The sequence below is a fragment of the Panthera pardus genome, unplaced genomic scaffold (genome assembly GCF_024362965.1).
Source record: "Panthera pardus isolate Hobbes unplaced genomic scaffold, ASM2436296v1 HiC_scaffold_3, whole genome shotgun sequence".
NCBI lineage: Eukaryota > Metazoa > Chordata > Mammalia > Carnivora > Felidae > Panthera > Panthera pardus.
Genome location: NW_026526876.1, coordinates 26,852,113 through 26,876,071, shown reverse-complemented (window position 1 = coordinate 26,876,071; position 23,959 = coordinate 26,852,113). Strand labels below are relative to the sequence as shown.

The following is a 23,959-nucleotide window of genomic DNA, read 5'->3' as shown; positions in this document are numbered from 1 at the left end:
AGTAATAATAATTATAATTATAGCACGGTATTTGGTTCAACTGTCAATATTTACATACTTATGATAATGTAATATATTCCTCAACATTTATCCAAAAATCATGCTATAATGAGAAGATATGGAAAAGGGTAATTATAATAAGGCTAAATCTTCATCTATCATTAACAAAGTCAAAAGAGAAATGTCAGAAACTGATAAACCAAATATAAGCATATTATTTTAAAATACTGTGGTAAATCCCGGGGGGGGTGCGGTTACAGCTACAAGAATTGAAAGTCACCTTTGGAGGGGTCTTGGGTGGAAAGAGGTATAGGCAGGGAGCTGCTTTTGTTCACTATGAGCCTTTAATACAATTTTAATTTATGTTACCTATGTTCATACACTACCTTGATAAAGACCGTGACAGGGGAAAATCTTGCTATATATCAATTAAAAACAGTTTGTTTGATATAATCTTGGTTGTACCTTTTTAAAAATATGTAGGTAAAAACATGTTATAGGAAATGGTATAAAAACATTCCTGGTAGTTAACCTCTGGTTGGTGAGATTATAGATTTTCACTTTCATCTTTGTATTATATGTATTTTCCCAAAAGAGTAAATCTGCACTATTTTTATAATTTTTCACAATTCTTAAAAACAACTTGAAAACAGATGAGCTCCCCGGGGAAGAAGGGAGATAGTGAGAGGGCCATGCATGGGCTGGTTTGAAAACCTGGAAAACTGGTGTTGAAGGAACAGGCAGAGAAAGGCAGCACGAACTACCAAAGAGTTAGAGTAGCAAGAGTGCTTTCTATTACTTTAATGACCATTGCAAATAACTGAAGGAAATATACTATTCATAATAGTTCTGGAATAAATCAGATGTGAGGTAAACCAAATTCTTTTAATGGGTAAGTTAAACATTCAGTATTTCTTTTTTGGGGGGTATTAAAGCTCTGTTTTAATGCATATTTTTACTTAAATGGGGTCCTCAAAATATTTTTAGACCTGGCGAATCCGATGACATCTTCTGACAGAATAAAATACTACTTCACTAGACTGGAATTAAGGCCCTGATATCTGCACAGAATCTCCATCTTCAGTTCAGGAACGTACCAACAGATGATAATAGCTACTATCTGTTGAATCTTTATACCATGTGCCACTGTCCGAGGCGTTTCACATGTATTAGCCATTTAATCCTCACAACACCCTGAATCAAATGCTATGATATCTCCATTTTACAAATGAGCAAAGTGAGACACTGTTAAGCAAATGGCCCATCACCACAGAGCCCAGATTCAAATTCATGAAGTCTGGTCCAGATTCTCCACTTTAAATCTCTGTGCTCCATGCCACCTCTTTAGATCCTTGACACACACGACAAAATGTATCTATACTCCTCAGATTCTCGTACATCTTAACAGCCTAAAATCTTGTGGTGGGTTCACACACGCAGGTGCCTGCCACAAGTCCCCACACTCACAGTGTGGAAATCAATGGTATGACTCCACTCACAGTAGTCTTCCGACAAATCCTTCCGGAATAAATTATCCAAAATGACCTAAGGCAGTCCAAAAATCCCAGATAATATGAAAGACTTACAACCCAGCTCTCATTCATCGTAAGAGAACGGTTTTAAAACTATCGGAACAAAATGTCCGATCAAAATGATTTTATCAAGACTGTATTTATAATGATCAGCCAATTCCACTCCCAGGTTACACCCTTAAGAAACGAAAACACTGTGGAGACAAAAACCTACACACAGAATGTTGATGTCAGCATTATTCGCAACAGGCAAAAAGTGGAAACAGTTCAAATTTCCATCACTGGACGAACAGATAAACAAAATGTGGTATGTCCATACAATGGACTATTCTTCAAATACAGTACTGCTACATGCTACAACATGCATGAGCCTTGAAAACATTATGCTAAGTGAAAGAAGCTACATGTTGTATGATTCCATGTATATGAGATTTCATCCAAAAAAGACAAATCAACACAGAATGAAAATAGTTATTGTCAGGGGATGGCAATGGAGGAAAGAGAGAACCGGGAGTGACTGCTATGGGTACGGGTTTCTTTTGGGGGAAGATATGAAAAACTGGTATGAAATTAGGGAATGCCGATGGCTGCACAACTCTGTGAATATATTAAAAAACACTCGATTAGACGCTTTAAAAAAGGGTGAATTTTATGGAATATATATATTTATATCAATAAAGCTGTTGTTTCAAAAAATGAATTATTGGGGGATGCCTGGGTGGCTCAGTTGGTTAAACGTCCGACTCTTGATTTCAGCTTAGATCATGACCTCACGGGTTTGTGAGTTCAAGCCTCACAGTGGACTCTTTGCTGACAGCATGGTCCCTGTTTGGGATTCTCTCTCTCTCTCCCTCTCTCTGCCCCTCCCCCATTCTCTCTCTCTCTCTGTCTCTCAAAAATGAATAAACTTAAAAAAAAAAAAAGACTTAAAAAAATTGAATTACTGGGGTTCCTGGGTGGTTCGGTTGGCTAAACCTCTGACTCTTGATTTTGCCTCAGGTCAAGATTTCATGGTTAGTGAGATCCAGCCCCAAGTGGGACTCTAAACTTATAGCATGGAGACTGCTTGGGATTCTCTCTCTGCCCCCCTCCCACTCATGCATGCTTGTGTGCAGACATGCGCATGCTCTCTCTAAAAATAAATAAATAAAACATTTAAAAAATTAAAAAATAATAAATACTGTTTGAGAGTTATTCAGTAATTTAGGTGTCCAATCGATGTTAGCTATTACTGTTACTATTTTAAAAAATCAGTCAGTAGTCAAAACGTAGTATTTGAGTAACAGAACTTAATAGCTAGAAAAATATAAAATAATTTTACATATACCAATAAACAAAACAATTAAAACATAATTACATTGAGTTATAGGCACTTTCATTCTTTCTATATGATTTTACATATACGCACTTTTAAAGTGAATTTTGCCGGGATGCCTGGCTGGCTCAGTTACCTTGGGATCATGAGTTCGAGTCCCACAGTGGGTGTAGAGATTACTTAAAAAGATAAACTCTTAAAGTGCATTTTGCAAGTGTAAGTTTTGTGTTTTTTTAAAGAAATGTTCTGCCTCCTGAGGCTTAACCATTTTAAAGAACTGAAAGCATGAAAAAATTAGAATGAGGGTCAATGCTAAACTAGTGCTCAACTATGAAGTTGAGCCTATGATATAGGCTATAAGCAGGCATTCAAAGAGAAAAAAAAGACCAAGGTGAGCAACAGTACTCTGGGAAGACTTCTGGGAGACGCCTCCTGGAAAGCAGGAAGCGGGATTCGGGATTCGGGCTTGGCTAAGGGGCAAGAAGGGAGGAATCAATTCAATGCAAAGAGGGTATCTGCTAGGATCTGCTCCGGTCTGAGTCCCCCACCACAATCACCACCTTACAGCCCCTGTATACCCCCTCCAGGGATCTGCAGGCACAGGGAGCACACCAGGTACTGAAGACGAAAAGAGAGTCTACTGGACTAGATCAGAGCTCCCGGCCTCAACAACCCCAGTCCTGCCGTCCATGCACGTTTCAGTACATAGCTCCGCTTCCAAGTACTCGCCGGGAAAGACGATGGACGCGAACTGTACACAAGACAGCGTACTACTGCACACCTCAGATGTCCCTGCTCGCCACTCACAGATCAGGCTGCCCAACTTTTTAATAACTCGTTGAGGCCCTCATTTTCTTTCTTTCGCTTCTCATGTTTAACCTCTTCAGATACAGATACCTGAAAACAGATCCCGCTCATTTCCCTTATAGTCCTGAATTCCTCTTGCCACTCAAAACACGACCGTTCCTCCAGAAGCCTATGTGATGCATTCCTCTGTCTACACTTCTGATGTTGTCGAGGCCTGGAGAACTCTGAGGAACCTCCTGAACTGATCTTCCATTCAGTGCTTCCAAACCTCTCCAGATCCCCACTAGCTACCTCACCTTCCAATCCATCCTACAGAACAGAAGCCATGCTAAACTTGCTAACATCCCACTAAAATCATATTCCACTTGTTTCCAGATCTTCTGATCGATCACCAATACCCGCAAATGAAACAGAATTGAAACAGATGGGGTAGGGGGCAGCTTCAGAAACTACCTCCTCCAGTAATACTCTCAATTTGGGGGGAATGAGCTGGCTGCAATGGTGACTTAACAAGAGTCTCCATGATTTGATTTGGTTTTGTTTCATTCTCCTGCGTGCTGCTGATGGGAATACAGCACATCCCCCGGGTGTTCCAGGAATGAAAAATGACAGAGGATCACTGATCCAGCCTGAAATTTACCCTACAGATGAGAGCCGGAAAGTACAAACACTATAGCCTGGTTCTCTAGATACTGCCCAACGACAGACCTTTACGGTTTGTTTTTTTTTTAATTTTCTCTTAATGCATATTTATTTTGAGAGAGCAAGAGCAGGGGAGGAGCGGGTGGGGGGGGGGAGGGAGAAAGGGAGAAGAGAGAGAGAGAGAGAGAGAGAGAGAGAGAGAGAGAGAGAGAGAATCCCAAGCAAGCTCTGAGCTGTTAGCACAGAGCCCGACGTGGGTCTCAAACCCACGAAGTGTGAGATCATGACCTGAGCTGAAATCAAGAGCCAGATACTTAACCAACTGAGCCATGCAAGCACTCCTACAGTTTCTTATTTACATGCTCATGCTCTTGCTAAACCAGGTTACTTAAGACTGCCCACACTTTAAAATCAGTGCCTAGCTGGCTCGGTCTGTGGAGCAGGTGACTCTTGATCTCAGGGTTGTGGGTTCAAGCCCCACGATGGGTGTGGAGGTTACTTAAATAGAAAATCTTTTTGGGGCGCCTGGGTGGCGCAGTCGGTTAAGCGTCCGACTTCAGCCAGGTCACGATCTCGCGGTCCGTGAGTTCGAGCCCCGCGTCGGGCTCTGGGCTGATGGCTCGGAGCCTGCAGCCTGTTTCCGATTCTGTGTCTCCCTCTCTCTCTGCTCCTCCCCCGTTCATGCTCTGTCTCTCTCTGTCCCAAAAATAAATAAAAAAACGTTGAAAAAAAAATTAAAAAAAAAAAAAAAAAAAGAAAATCTTTAAAAAAAAAAAAAAATCAGTGCCTTAGTTCATGTTCCTCCCTCCCTTGGTCTATCCATCATCACCTTGCACATGCCCATCCAGAAAGCATATACCCACACCAACTCCCCCAAAGAGGGTATGATCTCATCCTCCTCTAAATCTCTACTGCATTTTGTAGTTGACTTGTAGCAATCAGGAATTACACAAACACTGAAAAGATACTTGGTTGACACTGGTTGGAATAAATAATGCCAAACCAGTAACAAATTCTGCTTCAGATAAATCTACAGTTCATTCATGGCATAGAGGCCACTGTTCTCTGTCATAATCCTTAGAGGATATAAATCACCTACTCTCCCAGGGTACCACCAGGTCTTTGGCTTTCTGAAGTCATCAGAGGTTCCAAATTTCATAATTCCAACTAAGTATAATACCTCAGAAGTCCCACACAGGTTATATGAAAAAAAAAAAAAATTCCGTTTCAAGTATGATTTAATTTTTTTAATTTAGCAAATGCTTGATTTTAAGGTGCTGCCAGAATTCCACCAAATGCCTATTAAAACACATTTTTGGGGTGCCTGGATGGCTCAGTCGATTAAGTGTCTGACTTCAGCTCCGGTCATGATCTCATGGTTCATGAGTTCCAGCCCCGCATCCGGCTCTCTGCTGTCAGCACAGAGCCTGCTTCAGATGCTCTGTCCACCTGCTTCCCTCCCCTGCTCGTGCTTTCTCTCTCTCTCAAAAATAACCATTTTTAGTTTTTTTAATTTTTTTTTAAACATTTATTTATTTTTGAGAAACAGACACAGAGCGTGAGCAGGGAAGGAGCAGAGAAAGAGAGGAAGACACAGATCTGAAGCAGGCTCCAGGTTCTGGGCTGTCAGCACAGAGCCCGACGTGGGGCTCGAACTCACAGACCGTGAGATCACAGCCTGAGCCAAAGTCGGACACTTAATCGACTGAGCCACCCAGGCACCCCACTCAAAAATAAACATTTAAAAAATAAATCAAAATAAAAAAATAAAACACATTTTCTATATAGTCTTTCTCAGTGTGTTGACAAAATATATCATACAACCTACAGGCTAAAATATTCTAAATTAAACAATAAAAATAAATAAAAGACTTTTTAGCCAAATGCCTCTAGCTGAAAAAACGAGATGATTTCAATTTTATATTAACAAACTGTCATCTCTATCATACTGTCATGTGAATACCTTATGTACCCATTTAAAATTTTTCTCCATAAAAGGTAAACATTTAACTCTCCAATGAAAAAAACTTGTTAATCTATGATTTTAGGGGTACCTAGCTGGCTCAGTTGGTGGAGCATGCCATTCTTGATCTCTACCCATTGGGAATAGAGATTACCAAAAAAAAAAAAAAAAAAAAACTTAAAAAAAAAATCGATGGTGGGGGGCACCTGGGTGACTCAGTCCGTTGAGCCAGTCTTGATTTCGGCTCAGGTCACGATCTCACGGTTCAGGAGTCTGAGCCCTTTGTGGACCCAAATACAGAGCCTGCTCGGGATGCTCTCGCTCTCGCTCTCGCTCTCTGCCCCTCCCCTGCTCATATGCGCTCTCTCTCTCAAAATAAATAAACTTTAAAAAAAATTGATGGTTTTAGAAAAGTAAGCTTGTAGTACCAACCAACGTCTTTGCATCATGAATAGTCATATTACCTACATAGTAGTCGATAGACGAATAAACTAGTGAATAATTTCTTTTGCTGGGAATTTAACATGTTAGTACTTAAGCCAAAGTTCTAGTCTACGAAAATCAATCAAGTTGTTCTAAATCACCAATAAAGAGTAATCCTTTGACAGTACAGGATTCAAAGCCACCAATCCTATTTCTTTCTGTGCTCTTGGGATATCAAGTCCCACAATGTTTTTTTCTTCCCAAGCATACACATATACACACACATTTACCTGACAGCCTCCTGCCCAGCCTTTATTGTCTGGAAGTACAGACAATAAAACCAAAGAAACTGGTGCTCAGCCTCAACAACTCACTGTCATGCACTGTTACTCATTCCGGCCAAGTGGACATATTCTCAAAGTTTAGAACACAAAATGCATGATCCCTTTTACCCTGATCTTGAGAAATAATGTGCTTTAAAAAGTAAATCGTCCAACAAGTTAACACCACATCCAATAAAGAGAGGCAAATGCCTGGCAAGTAATATGAAATAGCCGTACGAAATATGAAATAGCGTAAACGAAACACGCTAACTCTGCGACTAAAAACACTCACTGGGTCAAACTATCAAAATTTACTTAGACTAATTGTTAGTTTCCCAGATCCCAAATATTTAGGAGCTATGGCACCCATTGTAGAATTATCAAAACTTCCATCTATTACAGCTCTTACCTAACCATCATTTATCTAACCAATCTTTGATGAGTGGCTGCTATGTGCAAGATACTGTACTGGGAACTGCAAGGGATAGAAGATTAATACAAAAAATATAAGCCTTAACTTCATGTAAACATAGGACAAGAATCCTACCAGGTAGGATACAAATATCATTAATAAAAACAAAATGTCACGGAAGTACACAAATATACAAATTTGCTTTTTGTTGTTTTTTTTTTTTAAAGGACACCTAAACACAAATTGTAATTTAAGTCGGCATACACACAAGCTCTCAACCCTAAGTATTGCCTGCTGGTCCCTCAAAGAGAGGTCAAAGTTAGCTGAACGACCCTGCCAAAATGCCTCGGCTCTGTCTAGCCCCAAATAACTTGCTCAGATAGTGTAATTCAGTCTCTCTGGGTCTTTCAATTCTGGGCAGAAAGAACCACATGCGATTTCGTAAGGTAAAAACTATTACTATAAAAGATACGAACTTGGCGAGAAATGAAAAGTGGCATGCAGTTCCTTCTACGTGCAAGACATAAATACTTGAACTTGATTCATTCCCTTCAATCTCCTCCCAGCCTCCCTTCCTTCTCCCCACCCCCTCCCCCCGCAACCGGGCAAAGGCAGGCAACTAACTATTCTGTCAGGCAAAAAAATTACCTTCTGCACTTGCTGTTAAGACAACCCATATGAGTCTAGTCTGGCTTAACACCCTCCTCCATAAGTAGTTAAGCATTTATAAAAAAAAAAATGGAAATATTTTAATTTAACCTCTTCTGCTACCCTAGTCTCTTTTTAAAACCAGTGACACACCTTAATTACTTTGTTAACATCCTATTTCTTCCTAAACTTAACTCTGTAAATGCTCGTAAAACTGGAATCTAATTTAGTTAATCCAGACTGATGAAAATGTAAAGGAAGACTCTCGTAGGCTCTTGTTACAAATTACTTTTTTTTTTTTCACAATTTAGTAACCCGCAACTGCGCATTTAATACAAAGCAGCAATTGTGTGTCTGAAATCAAAACAAAACAAAAAACAAAACAAATGCATCTCAGCACCAGCCCAGAGAAACTTTCTGTGAGAAAACAGGAGAGAAGTCACCCTGGAGAAATTCATTACACATCCAAGGAAGACTTATCCTTAGAAACAGAATGGGGGGTGGGGGGGGGGGGGGGGGGGGAAGTCATTTTGGAATAAATCCCCACGCACTTCTGCTGTGTAACTTAGAAGTTAGTCCAAAAGTTCACCTTCAGCAATTATGTCTGCATATGATCAACTATACATCTTCTGCAACAGGTGATCCAAAACTGCATTTCTCAGGCGAAGCAAAGGGATCGAATTAGCTAAGCCGCGTGTTGCTAACGCTTTTTCCTACTTTTATTTTGGATTTTACCAAAATGACCTGGAATCGAATGTACTGCCAAATTCGTTTGGGTTTCGTCCGCTTTTCTACGTTGCTTTTTAATCAGCCATTCACCAGCAACTGTCGCACGAGCCCATTAGCACCCGAGAATAAAAACAAACACACAGGACCGGATAAGGCTCCCCTACTAACGCCACTGATCCATTTCCTTAACACAATGTTAAAACCACACTGCTGGGAGTGTGAAGAGAAGCATGTTTTTGTGTATCTGTGTGCCACAATCTGTCTAAATCCTCAATTCCCTTTTAAGGAACAGATATATAATAAAAATCTAAAAGAAACCACATTAGAAATGCAAAGAGGTTTGCAAAACAAGAGGCTTCTTTCATTCCAAAAACCAAACCAAAACAAGGGGAGAAAAATGAATGCAATGGAAATGTGTGTGCCAAAGTTTCAATCCTGCCCGGTGGAGACACTGCACTGGCACAAATTTTGAAGAGGAAAAAGAGGGGGTTGGGGGGAGAGAAAGAGAGAGCGAGTGTGTGGCCTGCAAACTGCAACAATGCAATCTCCATTTTGAACAATGCGCCTCTTTCCTCTTGTAAATCTAGTTTTTTGCCACTTGATGTGCCGTCGCATTTCCCCTCCGTTTGGGGGGGGAGGTGGGGGTGGGGGGAGACCAGAGAGGGAGCGAGCAAGGGGGGAGGGTAGAGGAGGTGGGGAAGGAGTCTGCAGCAACTGGGCTGGGTGGGTACCTGGAGTGCTGCTATAGGTGCTATGGCTCCTGAAGCTGCTTTCCGTGCAGTAACTGGCGTCGTCGTCGTCGTCTTCCATCTCCTCCGGATAATCGGAATCATCGTCGTCCTCCTCCATCTCATCCTCCTCGTCGTCCTCGGAATCTTGGGTCTCCTCGGCGTCGCCGTCCTCCTCCTCCTCCTCCTCCTCCTCGGAGACCATGTCCTCCTCCTCCTCCTCCTCCTCTTCGCTCTCGTGGTCATCGTACACCACTTTGTTGACGGCCCTCCGGGCCGGGGTGGTCCGGGCCAGGTGGCCGCCGCCGCCCCCGCCCCCCGTCCTGCCGCCCCCGCCTCCTCGCCCCCCCCGGCCCGGGGCGCTGGTGCTGGGGGGGGCCGGCGGCGGCGGCGGCGGCGGCGGCGGCTTCCTCCGGCTACTGCTGCCCCCCCTGGGCGAGCTCAGCCGCGTCTTGGGCGCCACCTCAGCCTGGGCGGCGGCCCACCTGCCCCGGCTGCTGCCGCGGTGCCGCGAGCGGAGCCCCCCGATGGGTCCGGACGTGGGCGGAGGCGGCGGCGGCGGCGGCGGGGCCGGGGTGCAGCGCTCCGCAGCGGGAGCCGCGGGCTGCTTGGGCGGCCTGCCCCGCCGGCCCCTCATGTCGGAGCCGAGGCGGGGGGAGAAGGGAAAGCGGAGGGGGGAGGGGCGGGCGGAGGGGTGGCGGTGGGGGGCGCCGGGGCCGGGTGGGGAGGCCCGCGGGGCCGGGCGGGAGGGGCCCGGCCGGCGGAAGCGGGTGGAGGGAGAAGGCTCAATCCGAATTGCTGGGGCCCCACTCCGGATCGCCTTCAGCCGCCATCTTGTTTCTTCCCTCTCGCTCGGTGACTGGGGGAACCGACAGCGGCCGCAGGCCCGGAGCGCGGTCACGTGAGCTGCGCCGCCGACGAGCCTGGGACGGAGCGAGGCCGCGCGGCGGCCGCTAGGGGGAGCGCGGGAGCGCCGGGTCGGGGGCGGGGAAGCAGGGGCGCCTCCGCGCGGCGCGGCCGGACCGCGGACTCGGGCGGCGCGGCGGAGAGGGGCGCAGTGCTCGCGAAGTGCCCCGGGGCACTGGCCAGGGGAGACTACTGCTTCGGCGGAGTCCCCGCCGGCGCCTGGACTCAGCAGATCCTCCCTCTCACGTCTCCTCTTCCCCGGCTCTGAGAGGAGGGCAGGAGCGGCTCCATACTCGTCCCCCTCCCGCCCCCTTGGGGGAAACTGATGCTGAAAAGAGCCAAAAGATGTCCGGAGGGGGCCGCCTGCACCAGCGCGAGAGGGAAATTAACCGGGGCCCGGGGAGACGAGCCCCCAGAAATGTGAAACTCCTAAGACCTGGTTCTAGACAATCCTAAAATTGATCCCAATGACAACTACCCAGGGGCTGTGCCAGGAACCACGCCCTGGGCTGCCAGACCCTGAGGGAAAGTCGCTCTGAGATTCAGTGGATAAAATCCCCACCCGAAGAGCCTCAGCCGGAACGCAGCTACATTCCAGTCTCCTTCCACCTTTCCCAGTGTCCCAGCTAGAAACTCGACCACCTCGGCAGGAACTTTCCAATTTCTTATTAGCAGTAGAACGGATGACTTCCCGCCTAAAACCTAGTTCGAAATGTTGTGTGTTTGTGTTATCTTTTCTGGAAATAATTTTAATTTCTTAAAGTCACTAGATCTCAGCTTAGCCCAGGGAATGAATCATGATGATGAAGTGTCAGGCACCGCCAGACCAAGTCAGGTGTTCAACTCGCAGGAATCAAGGTCAGCTCGGGATTAGAGAAAAGTTTTATACATGTATTAATATCTATCAAGGGGCGTATGGGTGGCTCAGTCAGTTAAGGATGGGACGCTTGATCTCAGCAGAGGTCTTGATCTCAGGATCCTGAGTTGAAGCACTAAGTTGGGATCTGCGCTGTTCCTGAAGCCTACTTAAAAAAAAAAAAAAAAAAAAAAAAAAAAAAAAAAACGAATATGTGACAACCAAAAAGTGATATTTTTTTTAATGTTTTTATTTATTTTTGAGGGAGAGAGAGAGACAGAGCACGAGCTGGGGAGGGGCAGAGAGAGGGAGAGAGATACAGAATCTGAAGCAGGTTCCAGGCTCTGAGCTGTCAGCACAGACCCAAGGCGGGGCTGGAACTCAAACACGAACTCATGAACCTCGAGATCGTGACCTGAGCCAAAGTCAGGTGGTTAACCGACTGAGCCACACAGGCGCCCCCAAAAAGTGATTTAAAAATAGTTAGGAGGATTCTGTCCACCAAGTGGCTTAGTACAACCTAATTAGAAGAATAGAACACAAGTGAAATGAAAATGAAAATACAAGCGTTAATTGCCAAGTAAACTCAGTATAATTCTATTTCATCAAGGGTGGCGAATTTATAGGCCTTCAAGGACCATGTAAGCAAAGAAAACAAAGTGGGCAAAGTGAAGACTGGCAAATGGAAGAGCCTGTGCTTTGTTTACAGAGGGCAGCTATAGAAATATGGGTGTAAAATAGCCAGATCTTCAAATTCTTCGACGGAAGGTGGAAGTGTGCATTTCATAGGAAATCTCTTGGTTTATATAGGGCCACCAAGTCGATTAAAAAAACAAAAACACGGGGTGCCTGAGTGGCTCAGTTGGTTGAGCATCCGACTTCAGCTCAGGTCATGATCTCATGGTTCGTGAATTTGAACCCCGCGTCCGGCTCTGTGCTGACAGCTCAGAGCCTCGAGCCTCTTTGGATTCTGTGTCTCCCTCTCTCTCTCTCTGTCCCTACCCCGTTTGCACTCTGTCTCTCTGTCTTTTCTCTCAAAAATAAACATTTTAAAAAATTAAAAAACAAAAAACAAAACACTTCAGACTGGTCAAAATAAATGCAGTTCAGATATAGTCCAGAGTCTACAAGTTTGCAACCTGTATCCTTCCCTATGTAAAGCACAGCATTCTGGGACATCTGGCTGGCTCAGTCGGTAGAACCAGCAAAGTGCCAAAAGTTGGTAGACTTCTAATCTCGGGTTGTAGGTTTAAGTCCCACATTGGGTGTAGAGATTTCTTAGAAACAGTCTTTAAAAAATAAAATCTTTAAAAAAAAGTTTAGGGGGCGTGGGTGGCTCAGTTAAGCATCCGACTTTGGCTCAGATCATGATCTCACAGTTCGTGAGTTCGAGCCCTACCTTGGGCTCTCTCCTGTCAGCGATGAGCCCATTTGGCATCCTCTGTCTCCCTCTCTCTTTGCCCCTCCCACCTCCCCCCCTCTCAAAATGAAATAAACATTTAAAAGAATCTTTTTTTTTTTTAACGTTTATTTATTTTTGAGACAGAGAGAGACAGAGCATGAACAGGGGAAGGGCAGAGAGAGAGGGAGACACAGAATCGGAAGCAGGCTCCAGGCTCTGAGCCATCAGCCCAGAGCCCGACGCGGGGCTCGAACCCACGGGCTGCGAGATCGTGACCTGAGCTGAAGTCGGACGCTCAACCGACTGAGCCACCCAGGCGCCCCTAAAAAAATCTTTTTAAACACAGTGTTTTATATACTATAGGGAATACAAAGATAGTAAAACTACGGACAGCCTTTAGGGTTTGCAAGCTAGTAGTGGAGGAAGACCTTTACAAAAAAAAAAAAAAAATTAGATGCCATAAACCGAGGTCGGTTGGTTGTTTTTACGTAAGCTCTATGCCCAGTGTGGGGCTTGAATTCACAAGCTTGAGATCAAGAGTGCCATGCTCTACCAACTACACCAGCCAGATACCCGAAAGGTATTTTTGTTGCAAGCAATGGAAACTGACTCTAGCTCATTTAAACAGAAAAGGAACTCCTGAGAAAGACACGAACACCTCCAGAAGTGCTGGGTCCAAGTATAAATGGAATCCACGCTCTCGAGCTTTTGTCTTCCACCTGGCTGGGTAGCTGTATTCCATGGACCATTGACTACAAAGCCAGTTGTTGGGGTCCACAACAGGGCTAGGAGTCCAATAGGACAGCCAGTTTCTTTCCTCCTTTCACTGTTTAGTTCCTCGGTCAGATGCTGTTTTGGACCCAATGTTTGCATACCCAAAAATTCATATGTTGAAACTGTACCTCCCAATGTGATGGTATTAGGAGATGGGGCTGGGGCGCCTGGGTGGCTCAGTTGGTTGAGCACCCAACTTCAGCTCAGGTCACGATCCCACAGTGAGTTTGAGCCCTGCATTGGGTATTGTGCTGACAGCTCAGAGCCCGGAGCCTGCCTCAGATTCTCTCTCTCTCTCTTTCTCTCTCTCTCTGCCGCTCCCCTACTTGCACTCTGTCTCTCCCTCTCTCTCAAAAATAAGTAAACATTAAAAAGAAAAAGATTCCCCAGACTATGGTAATTTGTCATAACTGCCCAAAGTGACTAAGACAGGTGCCATGATGTATATATAAGACACCGTGATGGCGAATAAGGTCTGTAGTAAACCCATCTAGGAGAGCGATGGTGAAAGCATTGCTGGTGGGAAAAGCAAATCCAAATTAAGTGTAAGCCTCTTCCCAAAGAGGCTTGACTCACTGTACCCACCGTGAGAGAAAGAATCCATTCTAATGATTCCTGCAAACATGGCTACTCAGCAGTAGCCACAGCCAGGTCAGCCTCACCGAGGAGAAGCCCATGTTTGTGTGACCCCAACCAACAGGCATTAGCTTGACTAGAAAAGGAGCTTGATCTACAACCACAAGGCGGGTCTTCTTGTCCACCAGCTTTAACCTTCTTTAGCCGTGGGAGCATTCTGGTAAGTGTTCATGTAGGACACAAACGCTCTTACTTTCTCGGTCTACTCTGAGAGGTTCGTCTATGTTCTCTCACTCAGACCTTGTCACCAATCGAAGCCCCTGACCACCTGCCCATGAATTGGTATAGAGTCTTTCTCCAGGCAAAGAGGACCACGAGAATACCCCTCAAAGCTCTACCCACTGGGCGATTCCCTTGCGCCATTGTCCTTCCAAGACCATTTGCAAGCGCAACTATAACCCCTTAGCAATCCACTCCCGGCTGACACCATCTGTAAAACGAGCTCAAGTGACCTCCTTCGTCACACGGTCATAGGAGTTTCCCAGGAAGCCGCAGTTGTGAATTGAGGGAGGATGATAGTAAAATGTGAGTAAACATATCGGGAGTTGCACGATTGTGTCTTCTCCAAAAAAATGCTCAGGCCTGCTCTTATATATTCCACGTCCTCTTGAGGAAGGGAGAACTCCTGGGCACTTGATGGCCAATGGGGACAGATAACTCGGCTCATGATAAGCCATGTAGGTTACATGGTCACCTGGTACTCCAGGGCCAGACTGTCAGTCTTGCCAGGGCCCAGCAGCAACTTAAGAACAGTTTCCAGAGGGGCACCCGGGTGGCTCAGTGGGTCACACATCTGACTCTTCGTTGCGGCTCAGGTCACGATCTCACAGCTCGTGAGTTTGAGTCCCACATCCGGCTCTGTGCCGACAGCTCAGAGACAGGAGCCTGCTTCGGATTCTGTGTCTCCCTCTCTGCCCCTCCCCAACTTGTGCTCGCTCTCTCTCTCAAAAATAAACATTAAAAAAAATTTAAAAACAAAACAGTTTCGAAAAAGGAGAATGGTTGTTAGCCAAAGAGAGCAAGCTTTGCTCCAAAAACCCTAAGCACATCCTAGTGATGCTCTTTTGGGGGCTTGCCACAGGTTCTATACAGCATCCCAGCATGTGGTTGTTCACGGAGCACCAGTGGACCCACCGGGTCATGAGGAACCACTTAGCACAGTTCCTTGCGCTGCAGCCTAGATCTGCTGAAGAACCTTTTGCTTCGTGCCGTTGCTCAACGTTAGCGAGCTTTCGGGTCATTTAGAAAACGTGTTAGGGGCGCCTGGGTGGCTCAGTCGGTTAAGTGTCCAACTGCGGCTGAGGTCGTGATCTCATGGTTGGTGAGTTCGAGCCCCTCGTTGGGCTCCCCGCTTCGGATCCTCTGTCTCCCTCTCTCTCAGCCCCTCCTCTGCTCAAGTTCTCTCTCTCTCTCAGAAACAAATAAATAAATAGAAAATGTGTTAAGCAGCATATATCTAAATGTGGTATATATTTGTCTTGTGAATCTAAGAGAGTCGCCAAATATTCAGCACTGTCGGAAGAAAGCTCCACACCCCACAGTCAAAATTTTCACATCCATTGTATGTTCTATGGTTACAGCCATTCAGTCTTCTAAAGACTTGCCTTTAATTCCAGGTGACGCATATTCTGTTGAATCATTTTGCCGTGGGGTGTTTAAATCTCAAATCTCGGGGCGCCTGGGTGGCTCAGTCCATTAAGCGTCTGACTTCGGCTCAGGGCATGATCTTGTGCTTCGTGAGTTCGAGGCCCGCGTCGGGCTCTGTGCTGACAGCTCACAGCCTGGAGCCTGCGTCCGAGTCTGTGTCTCCCTCCCGCTCTGCCCCTCCCCTGCTCATGCTCTGTCTCTCAAAAGATAAATAAATGTTAAAAAATAAAATAAAATAGAAAATAAATCCCAAATATTAGAAGAAGCATTTTCTCTCTCATCCAGCTCAAAAGACTCTCCAGACCATCCCCACCCCATTTCCCTGAGAGTCTATAGACTTCATCCAGTCTGGTTCCAATTTCTTTATCCAGTTGGGTTCTTGGTTGTAAGCAACAGAAACCAACACTGCCTGATTGCAGCTCACGGGATCTCTGGGAGGGCCCAAGAACCAGACTTTGAGTATGCAACCAGGAAGTGCCACAAAATCAGGCTGGCGATAGCCTGGTTGTTGCCTCCTGGCACAGGTCCCAGCTTGTCCTGGTAACACACTGACACTAGGCCCCGGGCACTGCCCCACAGCGCTGCCAGCTTCCAGTTCCGAAGCTGGGATGTGTGTGTGCGTGAGTACAGAGTCTGGCTGCGGGGAAGGCCGGGAGGGGAGGACCTGGGTTTCAGCTCCCATAATGTGAAGGGTTCCTTCCCCCCGGGGAGGGGATAGAGACCGAGGGAGATCTGACACACAGAGAAAGAAGTCAACACGAGTTGACTTGGACTTGAGTGACTCAGACAGTGATGGATCACAGACCTGCTGTTAAGACTCAGAAAGTCAGCACAGGCGCTGCTTTAGGAAGGAAGTGATTAGCTCTGTGACCTTAGCTCACTCAACCCTGGTGGAGCCCGGGTTTCCTCATGAATAAGTGAGGGGGACTAGGTCAGACCTGTGCTTTCCAATCCTTTCTTTCACATGACAGCATCCAATGGAACTAGAGGGTCATTTCAGGGGCACACTGCATTTGTAAAAATAAAGTGTTCTCTTCCTAAGTACAATGGCACTAAAAATTAAACTTAAACATATAGCGGTAGATAGAAGATATCAAACAGTGAATTTGTAACGCTTCCCCCAAAGCCCTTTTTTTTTTGTATTAAATGACAAACTTGAATTTGAATCCCGGGACCTAACTTTATATTCTCAGCTTTGTGTTTTAAATAGCTCTTGCAATTCCTGATCCAGACGCTTTAACAGTGATCTCTTTAAATGACAAGAAACTGTTTGCAGCAGTAGGTGATAAAAAAAATCGAAGCGTCTTTTATAACCGTTGCAACACTTACCACGGTAGAAATTATACTTGAGTTATATTTAAAGCTCTTCCTTTTCTTTCATTGACAAACGCGCCCATGAAATTTCTTGTGGATGTTAGAGCCAATCAAACTTTTTCGTGGCTAGTATTTCCAGATAACAACGAGACACAGGCATCATTAGAATGGCTTGTACGTCGTTTCCGGCACATCAGCCACAGGCAAAATTGTCCAACATAAAAGAGTGCGAGGGGGCGCCCGGGTGGCTCAGTCGGTTAGGTGTCCAACTTCGGCTCGGGTCACGATCTCGAGGGGTGTCAGCCCTGTGCTGGCAGTGGGGAGCCTGCTTGGGATTCTCTCCCCCCACCCTCTCTTCCCCTCGCTCTCTGCCCCTCCCCTACTTGGCCATCAGAGAACGAGGCCATAGTGGACAGAGAAGTAAAATGTCCAGGGAGGATGATGAACTCTGAGGGCAGGGAGGATGAACATCTCCACCTGCCCAGATCTCATTCACCGTGCTCTAGTGTGTGCCATAGCTCCCTGGTGTGGCAGGTCTGGATTAGGTCATCTCTACGGTTCCTTCCAATGCTAACGTCTATGATTATGATCCTGCCACGGTTCATACTAAGTAGGCTGGATTTGGCTTGTTGGTGGGGAAATGAAGTGGAAATGTCCAGGAGATTGTTTGAAATGCGGACGGAAGCTCTGAAGAGATTGACACTGGAGGTAGAATTTGAGAACCGGCCTCGTTGAGATGTAAAGGGCGGCCATGTGGGTAAATTAAGCCATCGTGGAAGAGAGTGCAGAGAGAAAAGAGTATCTCATACAGACTTTGGGGAATCACTTACATTCCAGGAACTAGAAGAAAAGGAAGAGAAGTCTAGAGACAGATCAGTCAGTATTAAGAATGGCTCTGGGGTAAGGCGTGGCCAAACGGAAACCAAGAACTGATTGGGGAGACTGGGCCCCAAAACTGCAAACCTCAAATTCGACTTTTCCTCCTATCTCTTTAGCCACTCCCCTCATTTCTTTTGTGGATTTCTTTCCCTACACCTGTTGGCTCACATGTCTTTATTTTCAAGCTGCTGTCCTAATTACAAATTTCCCAGATCTGCTAGTCCGCTTCCTTGACTTCATGAGCCACCATAAGTTCACGCCCCCCAGACCAGCACCTGTTGTCCAGACCTATGCTCCGATCGCTTGTTTCTCAAGCAACCTTTTGATTGGTTGTCTCACTTCCCTGGGAGCAGGGAAAAGTCCCCCGAATCCAAGCCTAAATCTTCTACTCACCTAGTCCTCTGTGTGATCCATCAGGCCTTACTCTGGGAGGAACACAGCCTGGTTCCTGCCGAGAAGACAAACCTCACCTAAGAACTTTGTGGCCTTGGAAGTTCCCTGTGCAGTGAGATAGGAGGGCCAACATATCCCAGTTTGCTAAGGACTCTCCCAGTTTGGGTACCAAATGGCTGGCATCCCAAGAAGGGCCTCAGGCCCTGGCAAACCAGATGGTTGGTCACCCTACAGGGGGGCGTCCTTTGTGAGGTTGGCAAGGACAAAGTCCTGGAAAAAGAGTAGCCGTGTCTATCAAGTACCTACGTTTTGAATACTGGGGACATGGGACGGAGGGGCAAGTAGGTTCTAGCTACGCCCTAGGTCCCTTAGGGGCTTTGCAGAGGTCTGCAGGAGCAGGTGGGGGCAATGAGGCAGAGAAATTTGGGTAAAAGGTGAATGTAGCTTCATTAAACCCACAGGCTGGAAAGGCCCAGGGACGTTGGGGATGTATTTACATAGCCAAGATGAGGCCACATACACCCATTTTGTCCAGTGCCTTTGTATCTATGACTCTACAATACGTTCTCACAATTTAATGGCTGCAGAATGCTCCGACAAGAGGATTTTGCTGGCTTCAAATTTTTGCCGGCACTTCACAAACATCTTTGTGCCGACAGCTTCTTTTGCTGTATGTAAAATTTGTGTTGATTCGGCTCAGGTCATGATCTCACGGTTCATGAGTTCGAGCCCCACATCAGGCTCGGCGCTGAACGCTCCCTCTTTCTCTGCCCCTCCCCGGCTTGCTCTCTCTCTTTCTGTCTCTCTCTCAAAAAATAATTAATTAATTAATTAATTTTTTAAAAACATGAAAAACTTTTTAAAAAAAGTTTTTTGTCAGGGCAGCTGCCTGGCTCATTCAGGAGAACATGCAACTCTTGATCTTGGGGTTGTGAGTTTGAGCCCCACGTTGGGGGTAGAGTTTACTTAAAAACCAAATTAAAATTGGGGCGCCTGGGTGGCTCAGTCGGTTAAGCGTCCGACTTCGGCTCAGGTCACGATCTCGTGGTCCGTGAGCTCGAGCCCCGCGTCAGGCCCTGTGCTGACTCCTCAGAGTCTGGAGCCTGTTTCAGATTCTGTGTCTCCCTCTCTCTCTGACCCTCCCCCTTTCATGCTCTGTCTCTCTCTGTCTCAAAAATAAATAAACGTTAAAAAAAAAAAAACAAATTAAAATTTTTGTCAGCAGTAATTCAAACATATCATTGATTAAGTGTATATATTATGAAATGTTATCTCATTTAACCCTCTCAGCGCTGCTCTGGATTAAGTATTATTTCCCCTAGGTAGAAACGAGAGCCCAGGGATTACATAATTTGTGTAGGTCACATAGCTGGTGCACGGAGCCAGGATGTGAAACCCGAGGCACCATATGTGTTTTAAAATATGTTGATGGCGAATTCTGATTCGTTCAGGGCCGCATCGACTCTTGCCTGGGTTTGCTATACTGAGCCTTACAGATGCATCTCTTTATTTGTGGTCATATGTTGAGCAAGTGATCACCTGTGTCTCTCTTTTGCACTTTTCTCGCCATGTTGTATTTGCTTGTTCACACATCTGTTCCACCTGCAAGTGGAGAGAGCCCCTTAGGGTAGAACTGCCTCTTGTTCATCTCCTTCCAGCGTATCTAGCATGATGGAGGAGAAACTGAAGAGAGACTCGTGGTTGAAGGCACAAAAAAAGACATCGATTGGTAGCTTGAGACTGAAGGGAAGGACTACTGCAGGGTTGAAGGGACTGGAACAGCTTGATGGGTGAAAGCTGATCATTTGGTAGGTGCTCAGAGGAGGTGGTATCCTTGGGGGGAAAGGACTTGAGCCAGGCAGACAAACCATCCTGGCCTGTGGGAATGGGGGAAGCAAATTTAGGGGGTTGGGAATGTCCATGGGGCACCTTCCCTTACTCAATAAAGATTTACTTTTATTATTTATTTACTTATTTTTAAATAGGCTCCATGTGCAACGTGGGGCTTGAACTCACGACCCGAGATCAAGAGTTGGATGCTCCACCAACTGAGCCAGCCAGGCGCCCCACTCAATATTTGTTTTTATTTATTTTTTAATGTTTATTCTTATTTTTGGGAGAGAGGGAGACAGAGTGCGAGTTGGGGAGGGGCAAAGAGAGAGGGAGACACAGAATCCGAAGCAGGCTCCAGGCTCTGAGCTGTCAGCACAGAGTCCGACGCGGGGCTCGAACTCACAAACCGGGAGATCATGACCTGAGCCGAAGTCACAAACCACGACATCATGACCTGAGCCAAAGTCGGCTGCTTAACCAACTGAGCCACCCAGGCGCCCCTGAACTGTACACTTTAAAATGCCTAAAATGGAGGCAGATGGGTGGCTCAGTCGGCTGAGCGTCCGACTCTTGATGTCAGCTCAGGTCATGATTCCAGGGTCAAGGGATGAAGCCTGGAGTTGGGCTCTGTGCAGAGCGCAGAGCCTGCTTAAGGTTCTCTCTCTCACCCTCTGCCCATCCCCCGTTTGCTCACTCTCCAAAATAAAAACAATTAAAAACTTAAATGCTTAAAAATAACTAAGTACATAAATAAAATGTTTAAAATGGTAAATGGACTTTAAGTTAAGTGTATTTTTCCACGATTAGAAAACTTATGCTTAGTGAAAGAAGCCAATCACAAAAGGCCACATATTATATGATTCATTCACACGAAATGTCCAGAATAGGCAAATTCATAGAAACAGAAAGTAGCTTAGTGGTTGCTGGGAAATGGAAGAGGGGAGAATGGGGAGTGACTGCCAATGGTCACCAGGCTTCTTTCTGAGGTGATGAGAATGTTCTGGAACCAGATAGTGGTGATGGTTACACAACGTTGTGAATACACGAAAATCTACTGAATTGTACCTTTATTTAAAAGGGTGAATTTTACGGTATGTGAATTATATCTTGATAAAAATTAGTAAGAAATACGTAAGTGCTTTAAGGAATGGGGGGAAGTTATAGGTATGTTTCAAGTCTTCTTTTTTTTTAAATTTTATTAAGTTATCTCTACACCCAATGTGGGGCTCGAACTCACAACCCGAGATCAAGGGTCACGTGCTCTACTGACTGAGCCAGCCAGGTGCCCCTCTTTAGGCTTCCTGTAATCAGTTCTCTTCACCCTTTCAGCAAAAAATTTATTTTCAGATGACAGTGTGTTGTTTTGTTTTAAGTAAACTGTACCCCCAACGTGGGGCTCGAACTCACCACCCAGGATCAAGAGTCACATGTTGCATGGACTAAGCCAGCCAGTCTTATATTATTAACTATTATTACCTCTGATAATTCTGATAACTGTTATTGCCCATTAGTAAACTTTCTAGTCCCTTTTCTAAGATTTAGAGAAACACACACACACGCGGAGACGGACACAGAGAAACAGAGAAAATATGCAAGGTGATTTGTGGACCTGTTTTTCTTTGTGATTTTTACACTCTTCAAAATTAAAAAAGTATTTTTAATGCTTATTAATTTTTGAGAGAGAGAGAGAGAGAGAGACAGAGTGCAAGCGGGAGAGGGGCAGAGAGAGAATCCGAAGCAGGCTCCAGGCTCTGAGCTGTCAGCGCTGAGCCCAATGCAGGGCTTGAACTCATGAACCGCAAGATCATGACCTGAGCCAAAGTCAGACGCTTAATGGACTGAGCTGCTGAGGCGCCCTGATACTTTTCAATTTTTTTCTTTTACTGTGTCTCTTCTTCTACACCTTCCTTTTTTTTTTTTTTTTCCTTCCCCTCCATGGACCTTCTTTCTGTCTCATTTGGACTCTGCTTAAACTGACCTAGTTTTGTCTTTAATCAAATCTTCAGGAACCAATTCATTACCATTAGAAATGATCTAACAAGCTTCATTTTGATCATTGTTAAAAACCCTTTTTTATTTTTGGATAACGCAATCACAAAGTAAAGAACGTTATCATTTATTTGACCGGTAAAAGACAACACTTATGAATAAAATTTGAAAAAAAACATATGCCAGCAGGTTTACCTTGATGATAAAAATGATTGTAGCTGAAACCTGCATCAGCCAGACAATGGTTTTAGATCTGCCGTGTGCCCTGAAAGCCGTGAAAAATGTATCGCCCGGCATCTTGATAAGGAAATCAATTACCTCCCTCATTCTGAGCGAAGGGAATGAAGAGATTAAAATAATAATAATAACAACCCAAAGGGCAAGGATAAAGCAAACTGGCAAGAGACGCACATTTCCAGCTAGTGTTGCTTTGCCTGAAAATAGGCTTTATGCTTTCAAATATTCACAGTGATTTTTAGTCCTTCATTCCCGAGTCTCAGAAGCCACTGGGAACACCCATCCTAGAAGCAGCCAGCTGCCAGCCTTCAGCCACACCCGGTGCCATTCTTCTGAGATTGTCAGGACAGTGACAGGGTCGCCTCTGATCCTCCCTACCACAGGCGCACCATTCAAGAATCCGGACCCCCCCCACCCCGCCCCCGTGGGCCTGGCAGTACAAAACAAATTTAGTTTCCAGGGGGGGCAGTGACACACAAGCTTTTTTTCTAACCGGGGACTCCATCATACTCTTTGGGACCTCGCTGCTCCCTGAACAGCCCTGGCAAATAGGCAGTGAAGCAAATGCAAGTATATCCAAGCCCCATTTGGTCTTCCTAACAGGTCATTTTCCCTGAGCGATACGGAGACGGAATATTTTTATTTCCTGACCGTGGAAAGCTACCCCGAGTAACATCGGCCCCTTCGTTATCTCCTCACCCTCACGAATGCCGCTTTCTCAGCCAGGCAGCTAGAAAGCCAACGTCTTAGGAGAGTCCAGCTTTTATTAAACATTTATTTGCTTTACTCCAAAGTGAATGCATGTGAGCTTGGTCATAAAACGAATGACCTTTTTTTAGGGGAAGGGAAGGTGGTGAATGAAACATGGGACTCATTTGCCAGCTGATGCTGGAGGCATAGAGTAAATAAGAGGCTATGGGGAGATCTTCCCACGCCTCAGCTGGGATGGTGTACCCAGGGACTGAGACTAGAAGGAAAGGGTCCGCTTTGCCCTGCCGTGGGAACGCAGGCACACACACAGGCACACACAGTGGATCACGCTTGAGGGCAGTCATGGCCAGGCTGGACCTAATTTCACAGGCTCTGCTGTTTGCAAAACTAGAAGCAGATCACAGAGGCAGGGAATGGAAGGCAGTCTTGCAGACATGCCTCAACCTGTTTGCAGAGAGGGGGTCCCCTGGCCAGAGCAGTGGCCCAGAGATGGAAGAAACAGAAGTGCATCTAGCAAGGGGCCTCAGATTGCCTGTAGCTCTGCCTCCTTCCTGACCCCTCCACTAGGGGACCCTGGGCTCAACATAACTGAGGAGGGGGCTGGCCAGGCTGCAGGACTCAGGGGGGGGAAAGTATAGTAGATCCTCAATCTAGCCCTACTTGCAATCCTTTCCCTAAGGATGTCAGCTGTATCTTTGGCCTTTGAACACTCAGAGTACATTTTGATCAAGAAGAATTTTTTCTTTAAGTTTGACTTATTTAACCTATCTCTACACCCGATGCGGGGCTCGAGCTCACAACCCTGCAATTAAGAGTTGCGTGCTTTTCCGACTAAGCTGGCCAGGCGCCCCTTAATCAAA

The 23,959-nt window shown here is 45.8% G+C and overlaps 1 protein-coding gene across 13 annotated transcripts in view; it reads right to left on the bottom strand.

The window, feature by feature from the left end:
• The window catches only part of BPTF (bromodomain PHD finger transcription factor), a 146,627-nt gene extending 136,238 nt beyond the window's left edge, over positions 1-10,389 (bottom strand). For 10 of the 13 annotated variants that reach the window (XM_053892932.1, XM_019466481.2, XM_053892939.1 and 7 more), the window contains exon 1: positions 9,526-10,388. In XM_053892932.1, coding sequence (XP_053748907.1) covers positions 9,526-10,159 — 634 coding nt within the window. In that variant the 5' untranslated portion in view covers positions 10,160-10,388. Of the gene's footprint in view, positions 1-9,525 lie in introns of all 13 variants that reach the window. The other 3 variants (XM_019466495.2, XM_053892940.1, XM_053892935.1) reach the window with 2 other exon arrangements.
• Positions 10,390-23,959: the final 13,570 nt, after the last annotated feature.